The sequence below is a fragment of the Bombina bombina genome, chromosome 1 (genome assembly GCF_027579735.1).
Source record: "Bombina bombina isolate aBomBom1 chromosome 1, aBomBom1.pri, whole genome shotgun sequence".
In the NCBI taxonomy this organism is placed as follows: Eukaryota; Metazoa; Chordata; class Amphibia; order Anura; family Bombinatoridae; genus Bombina; species Bombina bombina.
Genome location: NC_069499.1, coordinates 1,568,718,125 through 1,568,744,666, shown reverse-complemented (window position 1 = coordinate 1,568,744,666; position 26,542 = coordinate 1,568,718,125). Strand labels below are relative to the sequence as shown.

At 39.6% G+C, this 26,542-nt stretch overlaps 1 protein-coding gene across 1 annotated transcript in view; it reads left to right on the top strand.

Annotated features, from left to right (window-relative positions):
- The window catches only part of OGFOD3 (2-oxoglutarate and iron dependent oxygenase domain containing 3), a gene marked incomplete in the record, with an annotated part of 739,577 nt that overhangs the window by 557,692 nt on the left and 155,343 nt on the right, over nt 1-26,542 (top strand). Inside the window, 1 exon segment of the mRNA XM_053709794.1 lies at nt 2,422-2,545. Within this exon segment, the coding sequence (XP_053565769.1) occupies nt 2,422-2,545 (124 nt within the window).

Below are 26,542 nucleotides of genomic sequence, written 5' to 3'. Positions count from 1 at the left end.
GAAATGAGGGGGGGTCATTGCTTGTGGCGGCTGCTGGTCGCTATTGCTGTACATCTGTCACTCTCAGTAGGATGTCACCTTCAGTCTGCCAGTGTGCTTTGCTTGATTGCATATTTAGCTTATATCAGTTGTGGCATTTGTTAGATTAGCCCATCTGATCCATTGCTATCTCCCTATAAACCTCAGGGGCTTAGCTGGCATTAGATGAGGCGAGGAGGTGAACGGCTGGGTCTTTTGTGGAGGATGAATAGATCTGATCTGCAGTAAAAAAACACATTCTGTGATGATAGGAAAATATAGCACAAAATGCTTTCTACATGAGAGCCCTTAATAACCTCTCTGAGGATTTATAAAATCTGTTACCTGTGATCTCTCCTCTATAATGCTCTGTTCTGCGTTCAGTGAGAGCCTATTCCTGATAACATGCTTGAAACCATAATTAGCCATTGATTGCTGCATATCTGCCTCACATTTTATCTGTAATTTGCTCACATCTGGCAAATAACAGCTCAGCCGCTGAGGCATAATGTTACTGCCACAGGTGCCACACTTCACTGGTTAAGGGTTAACAGCGCTTTATTTGTCAGTATTTTGCACTTTTGAAGCCACAATATAAATGACATAAAACAGGCTCTAATAATGTGTCACTACAGCAGCTAGAGGGCTCAACAAACACGCAGCAGTTAAAGGGATAGTAAACACCAAAATTGTTATTCTTTAAAAAGATAGATAATCCCTTTATTTACCATTCCCCATCTTTGCATAAACAATACATTTATAGAAATATACTTCTCACCTCTAATTACCTTGTATATAAGCTTCTTCTGATTGCCTCCTTATCTCAGATCTTTTGACAGACTTGCATTTCAGGCAATTAGTGCTGACTCTTAAATAATTCCATGTGCGTAAGCACAATGCTATTTATATGAAACACATGAACTAATGCCCTCTAGCTGGGAAAAAACAATCAATTCAGATAAGAGAATAAAGCAAATTTGATGATAAAAGTAAATAAGTTGTTTAAAATGACATGCCCCTATCTGAATCATGAAAGTTTAATTTGGACTTTACTGCCCCTTTAAGGACAAAATTATGAACCAGGAGTAAATGTCTAGGTCTAGTCCTGTGTTAAAAATAAATTGTGCATAGATGCAAATAAAAGCATTTTTGAACTATACTTCCATTAGCGAAAGTGCTTCTGTTTTTCTGAAAAATGTTATGCATTGTGGAGACACTTCTGTCATCTAGGGTTCCAAAGTTTATAAAATTGTTAAAAAGCATGGTAGACCTGCTGTCTTATAGTTCTCAGACACGTGCATGCTCTAGAGTCTACCTGGGTATGCTCTTCAACAAAGTCTACCCAGTGAGTGAACAAAATCTAATAATAATAAAAGCATAACTGAATCATGCAAGAAACAATATAAGTTTGTTGTCCCTTTAAACATATTTTATTGCTCATGTAGGCACAGACATGCACTGCATTCTCACTGTTTGCTGTCAGACAAGCTGTTGAGTAAATGACCCCTGCAGTCGGTAAAAACCTCTGTTTCCGGCTTGAGCTTCTACCTAATTGGAGTCTGGGATACAGCTCTGCCCCAACCGATGTGTTTATTAGTTTTCCTCCTGCATAGAAGTAAACAGGATTTTCCCTGTGCAGTATCCGTATAGCCCGCTGTGCCTTCAGTCAAGGGTTTTAGGTTATTAGCTTTGGGGATTTGTATCAATAGTAGCACATCACCTAGTACACTATGTCCTTACTGGAAGACAGATGCAGATGCTCATCTGACCCCCCCCCCCCCCCCTGCTGCTGATACTCCACTGATCAGATCTAAACAGATAACATTTTATGCTCGGTTTATTCTTCTGTAAGCTTCTGGCTTAAATGTGCTGCAGGCAGTTGGAGCCCTTATACAGTTCTAGGCCATTAAAGGAAAACGTTCAGTTGCTTTTAAACTAAATTACCTTAAAGGGACATACATAGAGCATGCCATTTTAAAAGACTTGTACATTTACTTCTAATTTCAAATTGAGTTTGTTCTTTTGATGTCCTTTGTTGAAAAAAACTTAGATATGTTCATGAGCAACAATACCCTATGGGGAGCTCGCTGTTAATTGGTGGCTGCACGTATATACATCAGCTATGTGAGATTATTGAATGGAGGATTAATGTCTATGTGCTGCAGAATAATATATACATTTACTAGACTTCAGATCATCATTTGTTATGCTTTAAATAGTACTGACATAGCAGCCTAGTTCAGTCTATGTCAGTTTAATCAGGTGACCATAATATATAATAGAACGTTCAATAAACTGCAGTCTTTCTGTAAGATATTGCTTCTTAGAGTGAGACTCTCTACCTTTCTATTGGTAGAAACATTTTACAGGGGATTTGAAATAAATGACCTGTGTTTTTTTCAGGTGACTTATGGATCGTTTGATTACACCTCTTTGCTCTATCTCTCTGACTATTCCCAAGACTTTGGTGGTGGACGCTTTGTGTTTATGGATGAAGGATCAAACAAGACTGTGGAACCCAGACTCGGTAAGACACATCAGTGTTTGTCCTAATGAGATTATTACTGCACTGTGCACAAATGAAAGGAAGGTCAGTTACAAAGTGTATTGTATATAACGTTATTGTGACTGATGATCCTGGGCTCACCTGACAGTAACTATACTAAACATTTCCATATTCATTCCTGTAAAGTCTGTTTATTACTCCGTTTGGAACTTGAAGGATTGTGATAAAATAAATCTTTTTTTTTCTATGACTACACAGAACTCATGGCCACTTGTAGCATTTACATGAGACGGCCGTAAAGCAAAACAAATAGCTATTTTATCACTGCTAAGATCCAATAGTTATGTTATAATCCCTATTTTATATTGACCTATTTCTCTAAGCATTTTTGTGGCTAAGAAAGCTGCAGGGGTTGAGTTTCAGTTAAAAAGAAAACACATTTCTGGGCACCAAAGGGTTAAATTAAAGGGATATGAAACCCAATTTTCTCCAACATAGGTGTGTCCGGTCCACGGCGTCATCCTTACTTGTGGGGATATTCTCTTCCCCAACAGGAAATGGCAAAGAGCCCAGCAAAGCTGGTCACATGATCCCTCCTAGGCTCCGCCTACCCCAGTCATTCTCTTTGCCGTTGTACAGGCAACATCTCCACGGAGATGGCTTAGAGTTTTTTAGTGTTTAACTGTAGTTTTTATTATTCAATCAAGAGTTTGTTATTTTAAAATAGTGCTGGTATGTACTATTTACTCTGAAACAGAAAAGAGATGAAGATTTCTGTTTGTAAGAGGAAAATGATTTTAGCAACCGTTACTAAAATCGATGGCTGTTCCACACAGGACTGTTGAGAGGAATTAACTTCAGTTGGGGGAACAGTGAGCAGACTTTTGCTGCTTGAGGTATGACACATTCTAACAAGACGATGTAATGCTGGAAGCTGTCATTTTCCCTATGGGATCCGGTAAGCCATTTTTATTACAGAGTAAATAAGGGCTTCACAAGGGCTTGTTAAGACTGTAGACATTTTCTGGGCTAAATCGATTCATATATAAACATATTTAGCCTTGAGGAATCATTTAATCTGGGTATCTTTGTAAAATAATATCGGCAGGCACTGTTTTAGACACCTTATTCTCTAGGGGCTTTCCCTAATCATAGGCAGAGCCTCATTTTCGCGCCGGTATTGCGCACTTGTTTTTGAGAAGCATGACATGCAGTCGCATGTGTGAGGAGCTCTGATACATAAAAAAGACTTTCTGAAGGCGTCATTTGGTATCGTATTCCCCTTTGGGCTTGGTTGGGTCTCAGCAAAGCAGATACCAGGGACTGTAAAGGGGTTAAAGATAAAAACGGCTCCGGTTCCGTTATTTTAAGGGTTAAAGCTTCCAAATTTGGTGTGCAATACTTTTTAGGCTTTAAGACACTGTGGTGAAATTTTGGTGAATTTTGAACAATTCCTTCATACTTTTTCGCAATTGCAGTAATAAAGTGTGTTCAGTTTAAAATTTAAAGTGACAGTAACGGTTTTATTTTAAAACGTTTTTTGTACTTTGTTATCAAGTTTATGCCTGTTTAACATGTCTGAACTACCAGATAGACTGTGTTCTGAATGTGGGGAAGCCAAGGTTCCTTCTCATTTAAATAGATGTGATTTATGTGACACTGAAAATGATGCCCAAGATGATTCCTCAAGTGAGGGGAGTAAGCATGGTACTACATCATTCCCTCCTTCGTCTACACCAGTCTTGCCCACTCAGGAGGCCCCTAGTACATCTAGCGCGCCAATACTCCTTACTATGCAACAATTAATGGCTGTAATGGATAATTCTATCAAAAACATTTTAGCCAAAATGCCCACTTATCAGCGTAAGCGCGACTGCTCTGTTTTAGATACTGAAGAGCATGAGGACGCTGATGATAATGGTTCTGATATGCCCCTACACCAGTCTGAGGGGGCCAGGGAGGTTTTGTCTGAGGGAGAAATTTCAGATTCAGGGAAAATTTCTCAACAAGCTGAACCCGATGTGATTACATTTAAATTTAAGTTGGAACATCTCCGCGCTCTGCTTAAGGAGGTGTTATCCACTCTGGATGATTGTGAGAATTTGATCATCCCAGAGAAACTATGTAAAATGGACAAGTTCCTAGAGGTCCCGGGGCCCCCAGAAGCTTTTCCTATACCCAAGCGGGTGGCGGACATTGTAAATAAAGAATGGGAAAGGCCCGGTATACCTTTCGTCCCTCCCCCCATATTTAAAAAATTGTTTCCCATGGTCGACCCCAGAAAGGACTTATGGCAGACAGTCCCCAAGGTCGAGGGGGCGGTTTCTACTTTAAACAAACGCACCACTATACCCATAGAAGATAGTTGTGCTTTCAAAGATCCTATGGATAAAAAATTAGAAGGTTTGCTTAAAAAGATGTTTGTTCAGCAAGGTTACCTTCTACAACCAATTTCATGCATTGTCCCTGTCACTACAGCCGCGTGTTTCTGGTTCGATGAGCTAGAAAAGGCGATCGATAGTGATTCTCCTCCTTATGAGGAGATTATGGACAGAATCCGTGCTCTCAAATTGGCTAATTCTTTCACCCTAGACGCCACTTTGCAATTGGCTAGGTTAGCGGCGAAAAATTCTGGGTTTGCTATTGTGGCGCGCAGAGCGCTTTGGTTGAAATCTTGGTCAGCGGATGCGTCTTCCAAGAACAAATTGCTTAACATTCCTTTCAAGGGGAAAACGCTGTTTGGCCCTGACTTGAAAGAGATTATCTCTGATATCACTGGGGGTAAGGGCCACGCCCTTCCTCAGGATAGGTCTTTCAAGGCCAAAAATAAACCTAATTTTCGTCCCTTTCGTAGAAACGGACCAGCCCCAAGTGCTACGTCCTCTAAGCAAGAGGGTAATACTTCTCAAGCCAAGCCAGCCTGGAGACCAATGCAAGGCTGGAACAAGGGAAAGCAGGCCAAGAAGCCTGCCACTGCTACCAAGACAGCATGAAATGTTGGCCCCCGATCCGGGACCGGATCTGGTGGGGGGCAGACTCTCTTCGCTCAGGCTTGGGCAAGAGATGTTCTGGATCCTTGGGCACTAGAAATAGTCTCCCAAGGTTATCTTCTGGAATTCAAGGGGCTTCCCCCAAGGGGGAGGTTCCACAGGTCTCAATTGTCTTCAGACCACATAAAGAGACAGGCATTCTTACATTGTGTAGAAGACCTGTTAAAAATGGGAGTGATTCATCCTGTTCCATTAGGAGAACAAGGGATGGGGTTCTACTCCAATCTGTTCGTAGTTCCCAAAAAAGAGGGAACGTTCAGACCAATCTTGGATCTCAAGATCCTAAACAAGTTTCTCAAGGTTCCATCGTTCAAAATGGAAACTATTCGAACAATTCTTCCTTCCATCCAGGAAGGTCAATTCATGACCACGGTGGATTTAAAGGATGCGTATCTACATATTCCTATCCACAAGGAACATCATCGGTTCCTAAGGTTCGCATTCCTGGACAAGCATTACCAGTTCGTGGCACTTCCTTTCGGATTAGCCACTGCTCCAAGGATTTTCACAAAGGTACTAGGGTCCCTTCTAGCGGTACTAAGACCAAGGGGCATTGCAGTAGTACCTTACTTGGACGACATTCTGATTCAAGCGTCGTCCCTTCCTCAAGCAAAGGCTCACACGGACATAGTCCTGGCCTTTCTCAGATCTCACGGATGGAAAGTGAACGTAGAAAAGAGTTCTCTATCTCCGTCAACAAGGGTTCCCTTCTTGGGAACATTAATAGACTCCTTAGAAATGAGGATTTTTCTGACAGAGGCCAGAAAAACAAAACTTCTAAACTCTTGTCAAACACTTCATTCCGTTCCTCTTCCTTCCATAGCGCAGTGCATGGAAGTAATAGGTTTGATGGTAGCGGCAATGGACATAGTTCCTTTTGCGCGCATTCATCTAAGACCATTACAACTGTGCATGCTCAGTCAGTGGAATGGGGACTATACAGACTTGTCTCCGACGATTCAAGTAAATCAGAGGACCAGAGACTCACTCCGTTGGTGGCTGTCCCTGGACAACCTGTCACAAGGGATGACCTTCCGCAGACCAGAGTGGGTCATTGTCACGACCGACGCCAGTCTGATGGGCTGGGGCGCGGTCTGGGGACCCCTGAAAGCTCAGGGTCTTTGGTCTCGGGAAGAATCTCTTCTACCGATAAATATTCTGGAACTGAGAGCGATATTCAATGCTCTCAAGGCTTGGCCTCAGCTAGCAAAGGCCAAGTTCATACGGTTTCAATCAGACAACATGACGACTGTTGCGTACATCAACCATCAGGGGGGAACAAGGAGTTCCCTGGCGATGGAAGAAGTGACCAAAATCATTCAATGGGCGGAGACTCACTCCTGCCACCTGTCTGCAATCCACATTCCAGGAGTGGAAAATTGGGAAGCGGATTTTCTGAGTCGTCAGACATTACATCCGGGGGAGTGGGAACTCCATCCGGAAATCTTTGCCCAAATTACTCAATTGTGGGGCATTCCAGACATGGATCTGATGGCCTCTCGTCAGAACTTCAAGGTTCCTTGCTACGGGTCCAGATCCAGGGATCCCAAGGCGACTCTAGTAGATGCACTAGTAGCACCTTGGACCTTCAAACTAGCTTATGTATTCCCGCCATTTCCTCTCATCCCCAGGCTGGTAGCCAGGATCAATCAGGAGAGGGCGTCGGTGATCTTGATAGCTCCTGCGTGGCCACGCAGGACTTGGTATGCAGATCTGGTGAATATGTCATCGGCTCCACCATGGAAGCTACCTTTGAGACGAGACCTTCTTGTTCAAGGTCCGTTCGAACATCCGAATCTGGTCTCACTCCAGCTGACTGCTTGGAGATTGAACGCTTGATCTTATCAAAACGAGGGTTCTCAGATTCTGTTATTGATACTCTTGTTCAGGCCAGAAAGCCTGTAACTAGAAAAATTTACCACAAAATAGGGAAAAAATATATCTGTTGGTGTGAATCTAAAGGATTCCCTTGGAACAAGGTAAAGATTCCTAAGATTCTATCCTTTCTTCAAGAAGGATTGGAGAAAGGATTATCGGCAAGTTCCTTGAAGGGACAGATTTCTGCCTTGTCTGTGTTACTTCACAAAAAGCTGGCAGCTGTGCCAGATGTTCAAGCCTTTGTTCAGGCTCTGGTCAGAATCAAGCCTGTTTACAAACCTTTGACTCCTCCTTGGAGTCTCAACTTAGTTCTTTCAGTTCTTCAGGGGGTTCCGTTTGAACCCTTGCATTCCGTTGATATTAAGTTATTATCTTGGAAAGTTTTGTTTTTGGTTGCAATTTCTTCTGCTAGAAGAGTTTCAGAATTATCTGCTCTGCAGTGTTCTCCTCCTTATCTGGTTTTCCATGCAGATAAGGTGGTTTTACGTACTAAACCTGGTTTTCTTCCGAAAGTTGTTTCTAACAAAAACATTAACCAGGAGATAGTCGTGCCTTCTTTGTGTCCGAATCCAGTTTCAAAGAAGGAACGTTTGTTGCACAATTTGGATGTTGTTCGCGCTCTAAAATTCTATTTAGATGCTACAAAGGATTTTAGACAAACATCTTCCTTGTTTGTTGTTTATTCTGGTAAAAGGAGAGGTCAAAAAGCAACTTCTACCTCTCTCTCTTTTTGGATTAAAAGCATCATCAGATTGGCTTATGAGACTGCCGGACGGCAGCCTCCTGAAAGAATCACAGCTCATTCCACTAGGGCTGTGGCTTCCACATGGGCCTTCAAGAACGAGGCTTCTGTTGATCAGATATGTAGGGCAGCGACTTGGTCTTCACTGCACACTTTTACCAAATTTTACAAGTTTGATACTTTTGCTTCTTCTGAGGCTATTTTTGGGAGAAAGGTTTTGCAAACCGTGGTGCCTTCCATTTAGGTGACCTGATTTGCTCCCTCCCTTCATCCGTGTCCTAAAGCTTTGGTATTGGTTCCCACAAGTAAGGATGACGCCGTGGACCGGACACATCTATGTTGGAGAAAACAGAATTTATGTTTACCTGATAAATTACTTTCTCCAACGGTGTGTCCGGTCCACGGCCCGCCCTGGTTTTTTAATCAGGTCTGATAATTTATTTTCTTTAACTACAGTCACCACGGTATCATATGGTTTCTCCTATGCAAATATTCCTCCTTTACGTCGGTCGAATGACTGGGGTAGGCGGAGGCTAGGAGGGATCATGTGACCAGCTTTGCTGGGCTCTTTGCCATTTCCTGTTGGGGAAGAGAATATCCCCACAAGTAAGGATGACGCCGTGGACCGGACACACCGTTGGAGAAAGTAATTTATCAGGTAAACATAAATTCTGTTTTTTTTCTTTCATGATTCAGATAGGGTATGCAATTTTAACTTTCTAATTTACTCCAATTATCAATTTTTCTTCCTTCTCTTGGTATCTTAATTGGAAAAAGCAGGAATGTAAAGCTTAGTCTCCTAATTTTTCTGGTTGGCACTTTAGGATTTTGTTATAACTACACCTTTAAGTAATAGATATAATCTTAGTTAGAGATTGGTTTGTAGCTATTTAAGGTCACCTCAACTCAATATAACAATAAAGAGAGGTTTGTAGATAAATAGCAATGTTTACTGATAATGGATTCTGACGGAATTAATATAACATTCAGATATATTCAGTTAATGTTATATATCTGGTTTGCCACAATATAATCTGCTAATACTATAGTTGGTTGCAAATAGTTGTTTGAAGTCCTTTGCAAACTGTATTATTATGAATAAAGCAGTCTGTTAGTAGCAAGCTTAAAGAGGTCAGATTTAAAAGTAGCCTCAGTATCAGATGAATTACCTAGCAATGTCATAAAAATAAATAGTCCAGCAAGATAGATTCATGGAAGATAACAGAGATAGGAATAACACAGTTCAGCGATGTTTTATCTGAAGTAGTTATTAATCCACATAGGAGGAAACCGCAGTTAGTAGCAAGCAGGCAATTGGTAAATAAACAGTTTATAGATACTTGCGGTTTAGTAACTGGAAACCAGAGAATGACACGATGAGCCGCTGATTTAGGCAAACCGATTTCAAGCTTGAAGTCAGGTTAACCGTCAGTGAACACGGTAACCGATTAGCCTGGAGGGCAGACTGGTTTTGTAGAAGCTGGGGAGAGACTGCCGTGGACGCTGAGGCTCAACGCTGTCGGAGAAATTCAGTGTAGCGTCTGCGGCTTAGTGACGTCACAGGAGCTTAGAAACAGCTGACAGGCTAGAGAGAGAGTTTGTGAAAAGTTCACCATACCTCTAGACAGCTTACAAATGGAGACTTTAGTAGATTGATGTAGGCAATACGATAGTAAGTTTTGGAAAGTCCATTAGAGAGCTTCTATATAACAATGTAGAATATCAGGAGGAAATAACAGGAGTTCAGAGAATAGCGTCCTAACAACGAACTATCCCTATCACTCTCAATAATCACGCAGGCAAATAGGGAAAACATGTTCCCTTTATAGACAATTAATGGGAGGTGCTTTGACTAATTTAAAGGGAAAGCAGTCTTATGACAGATCCCCCTGATCAAGATCCCGTCCCAGGGAGTCCCGGACCGGGCTTCAAGGGATTCCTTAAGTGGTAAGCTGCGAGCAAACGTGGGGTGTTCAAATCTTTCACAGGAACCCACGAATCCTCAGAAGTGCTATAACCCTTCCAATGAACCAAATATTCGAGGGATAGATAGAATCTTGAATCCAGAATACGTCTAACTTCATATTCTTTGTCATCCTCGATCAACGAGGGGGTGGCTGATGCATCAGATACTGGAGAATCGACATCCCCTCTAAACGGTTTCAGTAAAGATACATGAAATGAAGGGTGAATATGAAGATTGTCAGGTAGTTGCAACACCACTGCATTGTCGTTGATGACCCTCGAAATAGGGAATGGCTTTTGACTTGTTGTTTCTTCAGACCACTTTAGTGAGATTGTTTTCCCTTCTTTATGTCCTGATCCTAAGAATGCTTCAGAGAGATCTTGTGTAATTTGGCTGTTATTAGGACACTGAAATATTACATTGATGCTTCTAAGGACTTTAGACCAACTTCTAGTTTGTTCATTCACTTTTCTGGTTCTAGAAAAGGTCAGAAAGTTTCTGCTGTTTCTTTGGCCTCTTGGTTGAAACTTTTGATTCACACAGCTTACTTGGAGGCAGGTCAACCTCCACCGCAACAGATTACTGCTCATTCTACTTGGTCAGTGGCCACTTTCTGGGCCTTCAAGAATGAGGCTTCAGTTGACCAGATTTGCAGAGGCAGCCTTTGCTAGGAAGGTTCTTCAGGCAGTTGTCTTAGTTTGATTTTTTGGCTTTTTAAGTGCATTAAAAATATATATTTATTGGGGTTGTAGATTTAATTTATCAGTGAAAAAATGTTTTTAAACCTCTCCCTTTATGTTATTACTCGTGGACTCCATGGCTTAGGTATTAGTTCCCAGTAATAATGGATTGTGGACTCTCGCCACCTGTATGAATGAAAACATAATTTATGCTTACCTGATGATTTATTTTATGGTGGTGAGAGTCCATGATACCCCACCCTATGTTTTCTAGGGTCATTTCTTTTTTTGAAACATCTTTTTTCCCAGCTCGTTTTATGACTCTTATTCCTTTCTCTTACCTCTTACCTTACTATGTTTGGCTATACGTTAGACTGATGTACAGTATGTGAGAGGTGGGAGGGGTTTTGGGAATTTGGGAATCTTTGCCTCCTCCTACTGGTAGGGAAGAGTATTTCCCAGGATTAATGGATAGAAGCATACATTATGTTTTTGTATTCTACAAATCTGTCCATAGTTTTGTTTACGGATTTCAAACATGTATTAGGTAAATATATTTATCCAACAAAAGCCCAGTACTGCACATACTTAATAGTGTATACTTTGCAGTTATTTAATTATTTAATACAAAAAAAATGTAAACTGAAAACTAATATTAATCACTGTTCCATAAGAGGCAAATATTACAAAATAGCCTAAGAAATGAACGCTTTTATGCCTACGTGCTAGTTTGTTGGTTGAGACCTGACTTGTTGGTGACTTGTTACTATAATAGATAAAAGAAAATCTAGACTATATAGGTGTGTGTGTGTTTAATGCCTGTGTGCGTTCCCCTCCTATCCTCTCATCACAAGGGAGATAACATAGAGGAAACTCTCCCACAAGGGAGCTGAAGCAGTTATTGGCGAACAGTGTAAACTACAGGGAAAGCAGACGTCCAACACAGAAAACAAAGGTTATTATCTAGCAAGTTTCCCTCCCCTACAGATGCTATGCACTAACTTTATATGAATGAGGTCATCTCTTGTAAATGCATTACTGGTAAGATTTACGCATTAGATATAAATGAAGTGGTCATACAGAGACTGTTTAAAAACATTTGGTTACTCTTGTTTGTTCTATAAAACTTAATTGCAGTTCATCTGTTTAAGTTTATTTCAGGTTTTTCTTTACAGTTTACTGTCATTTTTTTTCTCCCCTGTAACGTGTTCCCAATGATCAATTTTGCCTGCTTAAGTGTATTAAATTGTTTACAAAGAGCTGCTTTACTGTTGTTTTGTCATTTGAAATAGCTGCTTTTGTCTGGTGTATAAGAAACAGGAGTGTTCACAACACAGATACTAACTGTTTGGTGTGGTTCCCAATGCCACAATAATAATCCGGTGTCGATATGCCATATATCAATATCTAAGTTAAAGCTGAAGTCACTCACCCCTGTGAAGTCACTCGGCCCACAATATTCTTAGTGAAGAGACTTCTCATCTACTGTATATGCAGGAGGAAGTTTCAACCAAACGTCCTCTAACGCGCCCGAGTGTTCAGTCTGTATCTAATTCTCCCGTATGACGTCATCTGGGGTAGCTGACTCAGGACCAATACAGGCAAAATAAGATGACCGAACAGCAGGTCTGGTTCAAAGCATAAGCAACAACAAAAATCTGATCACCGTATTAAAAAATTCCAATTTTATTTAATAATGATTAAAAGCCAGGAGCTCACATAAAAAAGGACGAAATAGCACGAGCTGGCTTACGTGTTTCCCCACCTGTACTGAAACTGTCAGTGTTTAAATATTGATTTTAGAAAAGTTACGTAAACGAGAAGTTTCAAATAAATCACTCTCCCAGTGGTGTGAATGAGAGGCACTAAAATGTTAATTTTACATTGTTCTTTCTTAGGCCCAGATGATCTAAAGCTCTCCACTCTGCAGAGTCTTGTCAGTACTTCAAGGTCCCTCAAATAATTTTAAAAAGTCAAATTTTAGCTTGAAAACTAAATCATATACATTGCAATATAAAGCCCTCAAAGAATTTGTTTGATTTATCTCCATCTCCCTGCATGCTTGGCCCATTTGATTGGGTTGTTGATGCAAATAAAAGAAACAGCTATTTCATTTACAAAAATAAAGCTTGATGAGCCATTAAAGGGACACTCAGGTCAAATTAAACTTTCATGATTCAGATACAGCATGTAATTTTAAACAACTTTCCAATTTACTTCCATTAAAAAAAATGTGCACATTCTTTTATATTTACACTTTTTGAGTCACCAGCTCCTACTGAGCATGTGCAAGAATTCACAGACTATACATATATGCATTTGTGATTGGCTGATTGTTATCACATGGTACAGGGGGAGTGGAAATATACATAACTTTGAAATTTGTTATAAAAAATCCTACTACTCATGTGAAGTTCAGACTAAGTGCTATTGCATTCTCTTGTTATCTTGCATTTGTTGATTATGCAAATCTACTGTGCTCACTGGTCCTTTAACAATGCATTTTTAACTCGCGGCTGGTATAACAAATCATTGGAAACACTTTTTACAGTGTACTATCCCTTTAATTGTGACTAATGTTTATGTAGAATAATAGTGCTAATACCAGTTAGTTGTACTTGTGTAACATCCTACTTGTGTCATGTTTGTCCAGTTTTAGTGCTTATACCATTAATCAGGTTTATGAGGGGTCTTCATTTCACAATGGAATCCTCTTGCTGTGACAATTCCTGACCTAAGCTTATTTCTAGGTTCCATTTTCATCCATATCATTATAACTACTCAGGTTTGCTGTAAATGGCTTTGTTCTTACTGCCTCTCTGTCAAAGATCAGGTTACAGTGGATCTCTGGGAAACATTCCGGTAAAGGGGTCTTAAGCAGAGGATGTAGCTTAAAGGGACAGGAAACCCCAAATTTTTCTTTCATGATTTGGATAGAATTTACCATTTTAAACAACTTTCTAATTTACTTCCATTATCAAATTTGTTTCTTTCTTTTTTATCCTTTGCTAAAGGAGCAGGAATGCACTACTGGCAGCAAGATGAACACATCTAGTCAGCCATTCACAAGAGACAAATGTGTGCAGGTGTTCTGGTAAGAGGCCGAACTTTTGAAAAGATCGAACCATGTCACTTCCTGTGATGTTACATCAGCGGTTTTACACTTTTGGCCCTAATGCGCATGCGTGCCAGCGTAATCACATACTGGTCACTGGTAAACTATTTAGACCTGTGAAATTCAGAAACCCTTTCTAAAGCGCATGCGTGGGATTTTGTATCACAAATGGGGTGTTTATGGAAATCTGTTTATTCGTCTCCTCTGCAATATTCGGAAGTCCACCCTCCCACTACAACTACTCCCATTAAGCTGAGTCTTCGTGCGGGCATGACAAACAGCCATTCGGCTATCGCCACTGCTTCTTCTGCTGATCCAATGCAGCTTTTCACAGGCTCCCTTCAATGTCATTGTTCAAACATTTGTTGCAGCAGTAAGAATTGGATCAGCAGAAGCAGCAGTGGCGATAGACGAGTGGCTGTTTGTCATACACGCACGGAGACTCAGCTTAATGGGAGTAGTTGCAGTGGGGGGGGGCGGAGTTCAGAATATTGCAGAGGAGATGAATAAACAGCTTTCCGTAAACCCCCCATTTGTGATACAAAATCCCACGCATGCGCTTTAGAAAGGGTTTCTGAATTTCACAGGTCTAAATAGTTTACCAGTGACCAGTATGTGATTACGCTGGCACGCATGCGCATTAGGGCCAAAAGTGTAAAACAGCTGATGTAACGTCACAGGAAGTGACATGGTTCGCTCTTTTCAAACGTTCGGCCTCTTACCAGAACACCGGCACCAATCAACAGCAGCTCTTACTAGTGTAGGATATGTGCGCATTCTTTTTCAACTAAGGATACCAAGAGAATAAAGCACATTTGAAAAGAAAGGTTCATTTTAAAAGAGTGTTTAAATATGAAGCTCTTTCATTGCACTAAATGTTTATATGAATTTACCTGGATAGAAAACTGTTAAGGCTATTAAAGCGGCCAAGGATTATACATTTATGATCAGAGATGGTTTGGTTGTTCTAGATTTGACAGGTGACACTATGGCTGTGATTCATTTTTGTTCTGTTCCACAAACAGCTTGCAGCAGAACTTCCTGACTCAAACACAGTTCTAAAGATCCCCCCCCCCCCCCCCTGAATCCAGCTGTGTGAGGACTGGAAAGCAAATAAAAATCATTGCTTATTTGGTTTGGCCACTATGGGCATCTGGTTGGTCTGGTAGGAAAGTAGTTTGTAAACATCTCAGGCAGGTAATCTCTTTATCAAAACATTTTAAAAGGTCATAGATTCATGTTCAGACTTGTGCCAGTAGCTGTTTTTTCCCTAAAATCAATATATATATAGATTTATATTTATTTTTTTGTTATTGAGGTTTTAAAGTTACATCAAACATGTAGCATTCAGTTTTTTTACAATGCCAAATACACACAAGAACATAACATATATGACCACATGCAATTTGACCTTCTGAACATAAAAAGCAATAGAAGAGAATGAACCTCTTTTTACCCTCTCCTAAATGTAGCCACCAATCAGCAAGTCTACCCAGGGGCTGAACCAAAAATGGTCCGGCTCCTAAGCTTACATCCTTGCTTTTTCAAATAAAGATACCAAGAGAACAAAAAGAATTGGAGTAAATTAGAAAGTTGCTTAAAATTGCTGCCTTATCTGAATCATGAAAGTTTAATTTTGACTAGACTATCCCTTTAACTGGAGCAGACTTAACAGCATAAAACACAAGATTTATATATACATATACCAACAGATTCTCAAGAAAAATTAAAACCTGTGACAAAGATAGCTTCGATAAGTTGAAGATTAACAAAAATAAATCCCAAAATAAATTTTTTTTTGAACTATTAGGCTGTTTACTCAGAAGCTTGAGTTTCCTGTATTGATATATAAAAGGCTAACTTAGTTGATATAAATCTCCTTTGCCACAGCATATTTAATCTATGTACCTGAGTATCCAATTAGGTAAAAAAAAATTAAACAGGGCCACTTTTGGACCCTACAAGAGATGCTATGGAATATAATTACTAACACAACACAAACTTTCTCTCTCACACAAATACACTCACTCCTTTACACTCAGATCTGGACGTGTAGAAACAACCAAGCAGCCAGCCGGGCAATATAACTGCTAATTTTAGAGCTATATGGAAGGGTCGGCCACTATCTTTGTTCTAGTAATATCTCCAACACTTAACAATAAGTTAGGACAGGAAGCTACAAGAGATATATGGAAGAAAGGGAAAAAAAGGGATGAACAGCCATCAATCAAACCTTAAAGGGATACTAAGCCCAAATTTTACTCCTATTATCAAATTTTCTTCATTCTCTTGGTATCTTTATTTGAAAAAGCAGGAATGAAAGCGTTGGAGCCGGCCCATTTTTGGTTCAGAACCCTGCCCTAATCTAAAAATACAAACCTACCCCAAAACGAAAAAAAATACATTGCACAAAATAACAAACAAATTATCAAAAATAATACAAATTATTCCTGTTCTAATACCCATTTAAAAAAAAAAAACACCCCAAAATAAAAAACCTAATCTAGAATAAACTACCAATAGCCCTTAAAAGGGCCTTTTGTAGGGCATTGCCCTAAGTTAAACAGCTCTTTTACCTGGAAAAAAAAATTACAAACCCCCACTAACATTACAACCCCCCCCCCCAACCTACAAAATAAAAAAAACTATCTAAAAAAAACATTTTTTTTTTAGGCATTTGTATGGGCATTGCCCTTAAAAGGGCATTTATCTCTTTTGCATTGCCCTGAAAAGGGCATTTAGCTTGTTTACGAAAAGCCCAAACCCTAAACTAAAAAAAAAAACACCCAAAAAAACATTAAAAAAACTAACCCCCGAAGATCAACTTACAGTTTTTTAAGTCCCGCTTGAATGATCTTCATCCAGACGGTGAAGTCCTCATCCCAGCAGCGAGAAGTCTTCATCCATGATGCAGCCTCTTCTATCTTCATCCAGGCGGCGAACTCATCATCCAGGCGGCGAGAAGTCTTCATCCAGGCTGCCTCTTGTATCTTCATCCAGGCGGCATCTTCTATCTTCATCCCGGCGGCGCAGAGCGTGTCCACCCTGAAGACATCCGGCACGGAGTATCCTCTTCATACAGTCGCCACCGTACACTGAATCTATAATGCAAGGTACGCGATTCAAGATGGCGTCCCTTTCCAAAATCAAATCAGCCAATAGGAATGCAAGGGACACCATTTTGAATCGCGTACCTTGCATTGAAGATTCAGTGTACGGTGGCGACTGTATGAAGAGGTTTTTTGGCTGGGTTGTTTTTTAGTTTAGGGTTTGGGCTTTTTTGTAAACAAGCTAAATGCCCTTTTCAGGGCAATGCAAAAGAGCTAAATGCCCTTTTAAGGGCAATGCCCATACAAATGCCCTTTTGAAGGCAATGGGTAGCTAAGGTTTTTGTTAGAGTTAGTTTTTTTTTATTTTGGGGGGGTTGGGTGGTGGGTTTTACTGTTGGGGGGGTCTTTGTATCTTTTTTTTTTTTTTACAGGTAAAAGAACTGTTTAACTTAGGGCAATGCCCTAAAAAAGGCCCTTTTAAGGGCTATTGGTAGTTTATTGTAGGCTAGGTTTTTTTTTATTTTTGGTGGGCTTTTTTATTTTTATAGGGCTATTAGATTAGGTGTAATTCTTTTTTATTTTGGATAATTTTGTTTGTTATTTTTTCGTAATTTAGTGTTTTTTGTAATTTAGTATTTTTTTTTGTAATTAGTTTGCAATTTTTAGAGTAGTGTTAGGATTTTTTTTTTTAATGTTTATTTTAGTTTAATTTAGATGGTAGTTAGTTTAATTTTAGTTTAAACTTAGTTTTTTTTAATTTGACAGGTAAGTTTTAATTTAAGATAGGGAAATTGTAATTTTAATATAAAGTTAGGGGCGTTAGGTTTAGGGGTTACTAGTTTAAACTAGTTTATTGCGATGTGGGGGGCTTTCAGTTTAGGGGTTAATAGTTTAATTTAGTATATTTCGTTGTGGGGGGCTTGCGGTTTAGGGGTTAATAGGTTTATTATAGTGGCGGCGGTGTAGGACTTAATAACTTTAGTATAGTGGGGGCGATGTGGGCGGACGGCAGATTAGGGGTTAATAATATTTAAATAGTGTTTGCGGGGGCGGAGCCAACCACCGAAGCAGCAGGACGCGTCTAAATGAAGCTCCTGATTTCAAACATGTATTATAATATGTTTTAACATAATTTTTCAGCTGTTCACCCTTATTCAGAAGAGAATATCTATAGCTTTATACCGACAAGGTTCCAGAGCTGATTCCGGACAGTAATCCTGACCTATACTCCTTAGAAAGCTCCCCGCGGCCCTACAATTGTTTGGCGCCTAGAGATTTGTCCCACCTTGAGCTCACCGTATGTAAAGGGCTCCCACACACATCCCTTACCAGATTTTGAGCTACAAGGTAGTTTGCAACTACTATATCAGAGTCTGTGTCACTTCAACAATTGATAACCATCTAACCTGAACCTGAGTCTCAAGACTTGCGAACAGCTTAACAATGGCTCGGGGGATGGAGGCTCTGGACAGGTGGGAAGGTAAGACGATGCAGTTACTGCATCGCCACTATGAAACTTTAAAACGTGAACTGTACAGACTGCATCTGTCTCCAGGATATAAACATATTGTTCGATCAACTAAACAGCACTACTCACAGCAGGATCATCATAACAGCTCTTTAATAATGGAGACGGCGCTTTAGAGATCAGATCCCACGCCAATGGTGATGAGACTGTCCACAAGCGCAACCCCGGCACTATTCTGACCCATCACATCGAGATGCAGAAAAGGGACACTGCTGGAGCTCCGGTCCCGGTCTTACACTACCTCATGAATATGGACAGCCCTGCTCGTCGGATTCTCCCCCTTTTGAATACCGACAAGGTAGAAGGCAGGGGGTATTACCACGCATCTGGAAATCAGTATGCTAACAAAGCTGTGGTCGACCATTGGTAGGCTGAGATATCACAAGGAGATCCCTCCAGAGTATATGAGCAAAGTTTGGGCTCTGGCAGAGTGTCCTACGAATCCCCAAGTGTTCATCCTCCATTACATCCCATTTACACCACAGATCCCTACAGGATAAGAAGGTTTGGATAGGCTATATGGACTGGGATTGCCATTGAGTGCCGGATCATACGGTTTGTCAAATCATTATTATGACTTTTGTTATTGAATATTTTCACCTTACTGTCCTAAGATTTCCTTTGTGGCACCATATAAGACACTTTATCGTATTAACTAATTTCATGCTGACTTATCTTGTACATGAGCCTTTATGCTATTTCATACTCTCTAAAACTACTTTATCCATATCTTAATTAATATATTAATTAATTACCCTTTGTATCAGCTTTTTCATGTTTCCTGTTTAGATACTGGTGGCCCTTTAGTCAGCGGCCGAGACATTGGGATCCACTATGCTTAGCCCTGAGTAGTCATTAAAACACAGGATTTTCCTCTAACCACCTCACATGCAAAGTTAGAGTCTACTCTCTTTCACAAGGATACTTGATATAACCTATACATATCCTCAATCTATTATGTCCTATGGCTAGTCCTGCTGACCCTCCTCTTCTGGCTTTTACATAAGACCCCTTTCAGGTTTTCTATGTTCTGCGTTGAATAAGTACTGCAGTAATAGAGTCACAAATACTAACCAGTGAGTTTTTACTCTTTACACCTAAGCTTTTTTCATGTTAATAGATGACTATGGGCACAGTCTCAATAATTGCATTACTATACTAGCAAATATTCTCTGTTCTATTTTATATATACAGTCTTATTATATAGTCTCATATTCTATAGCCTATTGCATTTACTGCAGGTAATATCAGTTGCTAAATATTAATGCTAGGGCGTAAGAGTGGCCGATATAATTACTGGTTTACCTTACAAATGTAACATGACATCCATGTTTCATGCAATTCAATTTCGTACCATAACCCTGTGCCATCCTAGAAAGCTCTACTCTTCCCTTTCCCCCATTAAGAAAACATTTTAACATTATGTCATGCAGTTTTACCATTTTATACTACCCTAAACGATTTAGGTCACTAATGTAAAACCTATAGTGTCACGATACTGCCGTATCTTCTATAGCCATCTTAAAAGGCTCCACCCCCCCCCATTTTTCCCCTCTATACCGAGCAGCTTTTGCCCGCTATACTTTCCCATCCCTACATACCTTGGCCCAAAAGTGGCCAAGTCAAAAGCCAACCCCTTATGTCAACGTGGGGAACATTAGTCATAAGATATAATAAAAAAGGAAGTTCCATACCATATTAAGGCAAAACAGGTGTCTTTCTCACTGTTTATTTCAATCTTTTACTTGCTCTGATGCAATTATTCTCTCTGGACGAAATTTTTATGTTTTATATCCTCACAACTTCAATCAAAATTGTTAAAAAATGAAAATAAAAATAGTGTTTGCGATGCACTTTAGTATAGTGGGGGCGATGTGGGCGGACGGCATAGTAGGGGTTAATAATATTTAAATAGTGTTTGCGATGCGGGAAGACGGCGGTTTAGGGGTTAATAACTTTAGTATAGTGGCGACTATGTTGGGGAGCGGCGGAATAGGGTTTAATCATTTTTAATAGTGGCGGCAATGTCTGGAGCGGCAGATTAGGGGTTAATAACTTTACGTGTGTGGGACTGACGTTGGGTTACAGGCTAAAAGGCTTGCGGTACAGCTATACCGACAAGACTTGTAATGGTTGCGGTGCTGTTTTAACACTGAAATTACCATTTTTTCAGCGTTAAAACACGAACGCAAAACTCGTAATCTAGGTGTATGTTAGCACTCTGAGATTCCACTTGTTATAGAGCTAGAGCTAGTAGAAATCTGGAGAAACGACAAGATGTTATATAAGCATAACAAATAATAAAACGTTCTGCTTCATAGACTTGAATTACTATCTCCTAAATGAACATAAAACTGCAATAAGTACATTAAATAAATGTTAAACAAATTGTTAGCTCCAGAGCAGCAATCTTCCCTGCAGAGCATTGCTGGTGATGGTTTCAGATCAGGATTGGCAGTGAATTGCTGAACCGGGTGTTGTCTTTTTACCTATATTGTGGTTGGGTGTTGTCTTTTTACCGATATTGTGGTTGGGTGTTGTCTTTTTACCTATATTGTGGTTGGGTGTTGTCTTTTTACCGATATTGTGGTTGGGTGTTGTCTTTTTACCGATATTGTGGTTGGGTGTTGTCTTTTTACCGATATTGTGGTTGGGTGTTGTCTTTTTACCGATATTGTGGTTGGGTGTTGTCTTTTTACCGATATTGTGGTTGGGTGTTGTCTTTTTACCTATATTGTGGTTGGGTGTTGTCTTTTTACCTATATTGTGGTTGGGTGTTGTCTTTTTACCGATATTGTGGTTGGGTGTTGTCTTTTTACCTATATTGTGGTTGGGTGTTGTCTTTTTACCTATATTGTGGTTGGGTGTTGTCTTTTTACCTATATTGTGGTTGGGTGTTGTCTTTTTACCGATATTGTGGTTGGGTGTTGTCTTTTTACCTATATTGTGGTTGGGTGTTGTCTTTTTACCTATATTGTGGTTGGGTGTTGTCTTTTTACCGATATTGTGGTTGGGTGTTGTCTTTTTACCTATATTGTGGTTGGGTGTTGTCTTTTTACCTATATTGTGGTTGGGTGTTGTCTTTTTACCTATATTGTGGTTGGGTGTTGTCTTTTTACCGATATTGTGGTTGGGTGTTGTTTTTTTACCGATATTGTGGTTGGGTGTTGTTTTTTTACCGATATTGTGGTTGAGTGTTGTCTTTTTACCGATATTGTGGTTGGGTGTTGTCTTTTTACCGATATTGTGGAGGTTAAAGTGATATTAAACACTTTGAGATGGTAATATAAAATGATAAATTGTGTAAATAAAAAAAACAACAATATACTATACTTTTTTCAGCAGTACATAAGGTAGACATGTGGTGCCTTTAGAAAGTAAAATAAACGTCTTCTGAAGTCTGCTTGATGTCAAAATGCTGAGCGACGATGGAGAAACTACCACTAGTCCTGGGAGAGAACCAGCGCAGAATGCTATGTGAGAAGACAGCGTTTTAATGTTGTGAGAGATCAAATAGGGCTTCATTTAAACTCATGTAGCCTGGCATTAAAGGGACATTAAACCCTGTAAGATGTTGATTTCAAATGATAAATCGTTTATTTAAAAAAATCTTCAATATACTTTCATTATTTATTCTGTCCCTTTTTCCTATAATTCCATTCTGAAATTGTGAGCATTTTAGTTCCTGTTAGAGATAGTACAGAACACTGTTATATTCCACACAGCCATTGGCTGCACACTGTAGTGACCTCTTTATAACTGTCCCTAATTGGCCACAGCAGAGAAAGTAACCTAAGTTACAACATGGCAGCTCCCATTGTTTTATAGCCATTACACATTACATTGCACTTATTTTGTCAATATTTAAACTAATGAACAAAAATAAATCTACACGTTATTCTTAGACTAATCTTCTCTTTGAATGCATCATTCTATCTAGCATTTATTTAGTGTTTAATGTCCCTTTAAACAAATTCCAATAGGAGAATAATTAACTTTACAATTCTTATGACTTTGAGCTCAGGAAGAAGACCCTGTCTTTCAAAGTTACAAGTTCACTCCACCCATTATAACATTTCTGTGGAACTATTGTAAACGTATGCAAGGAAGACCAAGTGGCTGTTTTGCAAATTTGTATTACTATTTTATTACTTTAAAGCACCATTATTTATTTTCACCACCCATAAGTTTATACACCTAGCAGTGTAGATTAGATGATACAAGAATGTGAGCGTGAATTAGATTTAAAAATAAAATACAATTTCTTCCATCTCAAATATTCATCCAGTCATATTTTATCACTGTGTATCATTGTCCTGGTTTGTGTCTGTACAGAGCCAAAAGAATTAAAGCAAGTTCTGCTTAGGGACAATAAAAGTCTCAGAATTTGTTTATAAATCTCAGACTTTTGGTTAAAAATAAATTTTGCTCTTGCTTCTGACTACATAAGCTTTTAATCTTTATTTTGATGCAGGGACGTTTTGGTATTACTGTCTGTTCAAATATTAACAATGTAGCGTAAATCTGATTTCAAGGAAACATTTTTAGAGAAAATAAATCCGATATTAAATCTTCCACAGATATGAAAGTTGTTCTCAGAAATTTCAATAACTCTTCATAAATCTTTAATCTCATGATTTGAAAAAATTGAGTCTGTACGCGTCTTGAGATCCTGTTTTATACCTACTATAAATTTAGATTTTTAGGTAGTCATATGTAATTTTTATAAATAAAACTAGTATAAATTAGAAATGTTGTCTTAAAATACAAATGTATGACACCATGAAGTAATGTGTATATGTTAATTTGTGTTCCTGTGCAATTATACACAGGGGGCTAAGAGTCTTAATCAAATAGTGTTAAATTAAGTACTTTAGTTTACATTTGCATTTTTTTTCCCCAGTCCTAATGTGCATTTAAGCTTTAAGCGAGATTACATATGTGGAGTAAGTTTTAGCGTAACTGCTGAAACCCACGTCGCCCGTAAGTTTACCTCGCACATCGAGTGAATCACATAAACCTCACCACCAGATGATAAACTGCCGTAAGTCGGATAAACTGACGAGGTTCAGAAATGTGCACAATTACACATTTCTGGCGTTGCCAGTAACTTACGGCAGTTTATTATATTGTGTCGCTTAACTAAAAATAAAAAATAAGTTGAAATCACACGTAAAAATCTAAACCGGACCCAAAAATTTAAACCGACACGTCGAAACGCCATTCCAACCCCGTAAACTGCCATCCCCCCACATCGCAATAAATATTAAAAGTTATTAAACCCTAATCCGCAATCCCCCCACATTGCAATTTCTAAAAAAAAAAAGTATTAACCCCTAGTCCCCAATGCCCCCCACATCGCAAACTTACCTAATAAACGTAATACCCCTAATCTGCAAACCCCCCACAATGCAAAGTATCTAATTACAGTATTAACCCCTAAACCGCCAACCCCCCACAATGCAAAGTATTAACCTAACAACTAAACCCCCTTACCTAACACCCCCTAACTTAACCACAATTAAAATACACTTACATAAAATAAAAAATGCTAACTACTTAAAAAATTAATTAAAAATTACAAAATATAAAAAAACTAACGGCTAGATTACGAGTTGTGCATTAGGGTAAAAAAGCAGCGTTACAGGTCCTAAAGCTGCTTTTTTTACGCCCGCTTGCATTACGAGTCTTGAAGGTTTAGGGTCACCGCACACTTCTTTGGCCTTACAGCAAAACGACTTACGTAAACTTCGTAAAGTCTTTTTTCTATGAGACTTCCATAGCGCTGATATTACAAGTCTGTCCTGGGAGGCCAAAAAGTGAGCGGTACACCCTACCCCATCAAGAGTCCTAACGCATTTAAAAATCAGTAGTTAAGAGTTTTATGGTACAACGCCGTAACATAAAACTCATAACTAAAGTGCTAAAAAGTACACTAACACCCATAAACTACCTATTAACCCCAAAACCGAGGCCCTCCCGCATCGCAAACACTAAAATAAAAATTTTAACCCCTAATCTGCCGTTCCGGACACTGCCGCCACCTACATTATATTTATGAACCCCTAATCTGCAGCCCCCAACATCGCCGACACCTACATTATATTTCTCCTACATTGGTGTATCCGGTCCACGGCTTCATCCTTACTTGTGGGATATTCTCAATCCCTACAGGAAGTGGCAAAGAGAGCACACAGCAGAGCTGTCCATATAGCTCCCCTCAGGCTCCGCCCCCCCAGTCATTTTTTTTGCCGCTCTAACTAGTAGCATCTCCACGGGGGTGGTAAAGAGTATGTGGTGTTAGTTGTAGTTTTTTATTTCTTCTATCAAGAGTTTGTTATTTTAAAATAGTGCCGGCTTGTACTATTTACGCTGCAGCAGAAAGTGATGAAGATTTCTGCTAAGAGGAATATGATTTTAGCACCAGTAACTAAAATCCATTGCTGTTCCCACGCAGGACTGTTGAAACCAGAGAACATCAGTTGGGGGGAACAGTTTGCAGGCTTAACTGCTTCAGGTATGATCAGTCATTTTTCTAACAAGACCATGTAATGCTAGAAGACTGTCAGAAAATCCCTCTGGGATAGGTAAGCCATTTTTCTTAGACTCTGTATAAAATGATGGCTTATATTAAGGGCTCTATGCTGGTTGACACTATTGTGGGCTTAATCGATTGCTTTTTAGCATGTTTTCTGCTATAAATAAGGTGTTTTTTCATACTTTAAAACACTTTTGGGGTTTAATTTGCGCCTGGCACTTATTTGGACACCTAATCTAGTCAGAAAGGCCCCTCCACTCTGGAAGGAAGAGGAAGGAGGCCTCATTTTCGCGCCTCAATTGCGCAGTTGTTTTGCCTAGGCAGTTCATGCAGCTTCACGTGGGGAGTCCAGAGGCATCAGGAGAGGCTCCAGAGAGGCTTATTTCATACTAAAATAATCCCTAAGGAAGGTAAAGGCCACAGTGGAAACTGTGGCAAGGTACAGTAGTGTGTTAACCGGTTAATAACTGTTATTAGCTCCGGTTTGGGCATTAAGGGGTTAATTGGTCTGAAAATTTGTGTGCAATCTTTTCAAAGCATTAAGACACTGTGGTGAAATTTTCATAAAAATCGGATGTTTATTTGATGTTTTTTTGATGTTTCAGTAATAAAGTGTGCACTTTTATTATTTAAAGAGACAGTAACGTTTTTGTCAAAAATAATTTTTATTGCATTGAAGTTCTGTTTAAGTCTGTCAAACATGTCTGAATCTTCAGATAGCCTATGTTCTGTATGTTCAAAGTCCAAGGTGGTTCCCCCATTAAATTTATGTGTGAAGTGTGCCATAGCGTCCAACCAGCTTAAGGACCATACAATCACACTTAAAAATATAGCCCAAGATGATTCTTTAGCTGAAGGTAGTGAAGATAGCTCGCTATCCTCTCCTTCTGTGTCAACACCAGCTATGCCCGCGCAAGCGATGCCCAGTACATCTAGCGCACCAATTACGATTACTATGCAACAGTTAGCGGCAGTAATGGATAATTCTCTCTCAGCATTTTTATCCAAACTGCCAGCTTTTCCTAGGAAGCGTGATTGCTCTGTTTTAAACACAGAAAATGAGCAAGCAGACGCAGAGGATAATTTATCTGTAGTGCCCTCACATCAATCTGACTTGGCGGTGAGGGAGGGCCTGTCTGAGGGAGAAATTTCTGACACAGGAAAAGTTTCTCAGCAGGCAGAGCCTGATGCCATAGCATTTAAATTTAAGCTAGAACACCTCCGCGCCCTACTTAAGGAGGTCCTAGCTACACTTGATGATTGTGTTCCTTTGGTGATCCCAGAAAAATTGTGTAAAATGGACAAATTCTTAGAGGTCCCAGTACACACTGATGCATTTCCGATACCTAAGAGGGTGGCGGATATCGTGACTAAGGAGTGGGAGAAGCCAGGTGTACCTTTTGTTCCCCCTCCTATATTTAAGAAAATGTTCCCAATTGTTGACCCTAGAAGGGACGCGTGGCAGACGGTC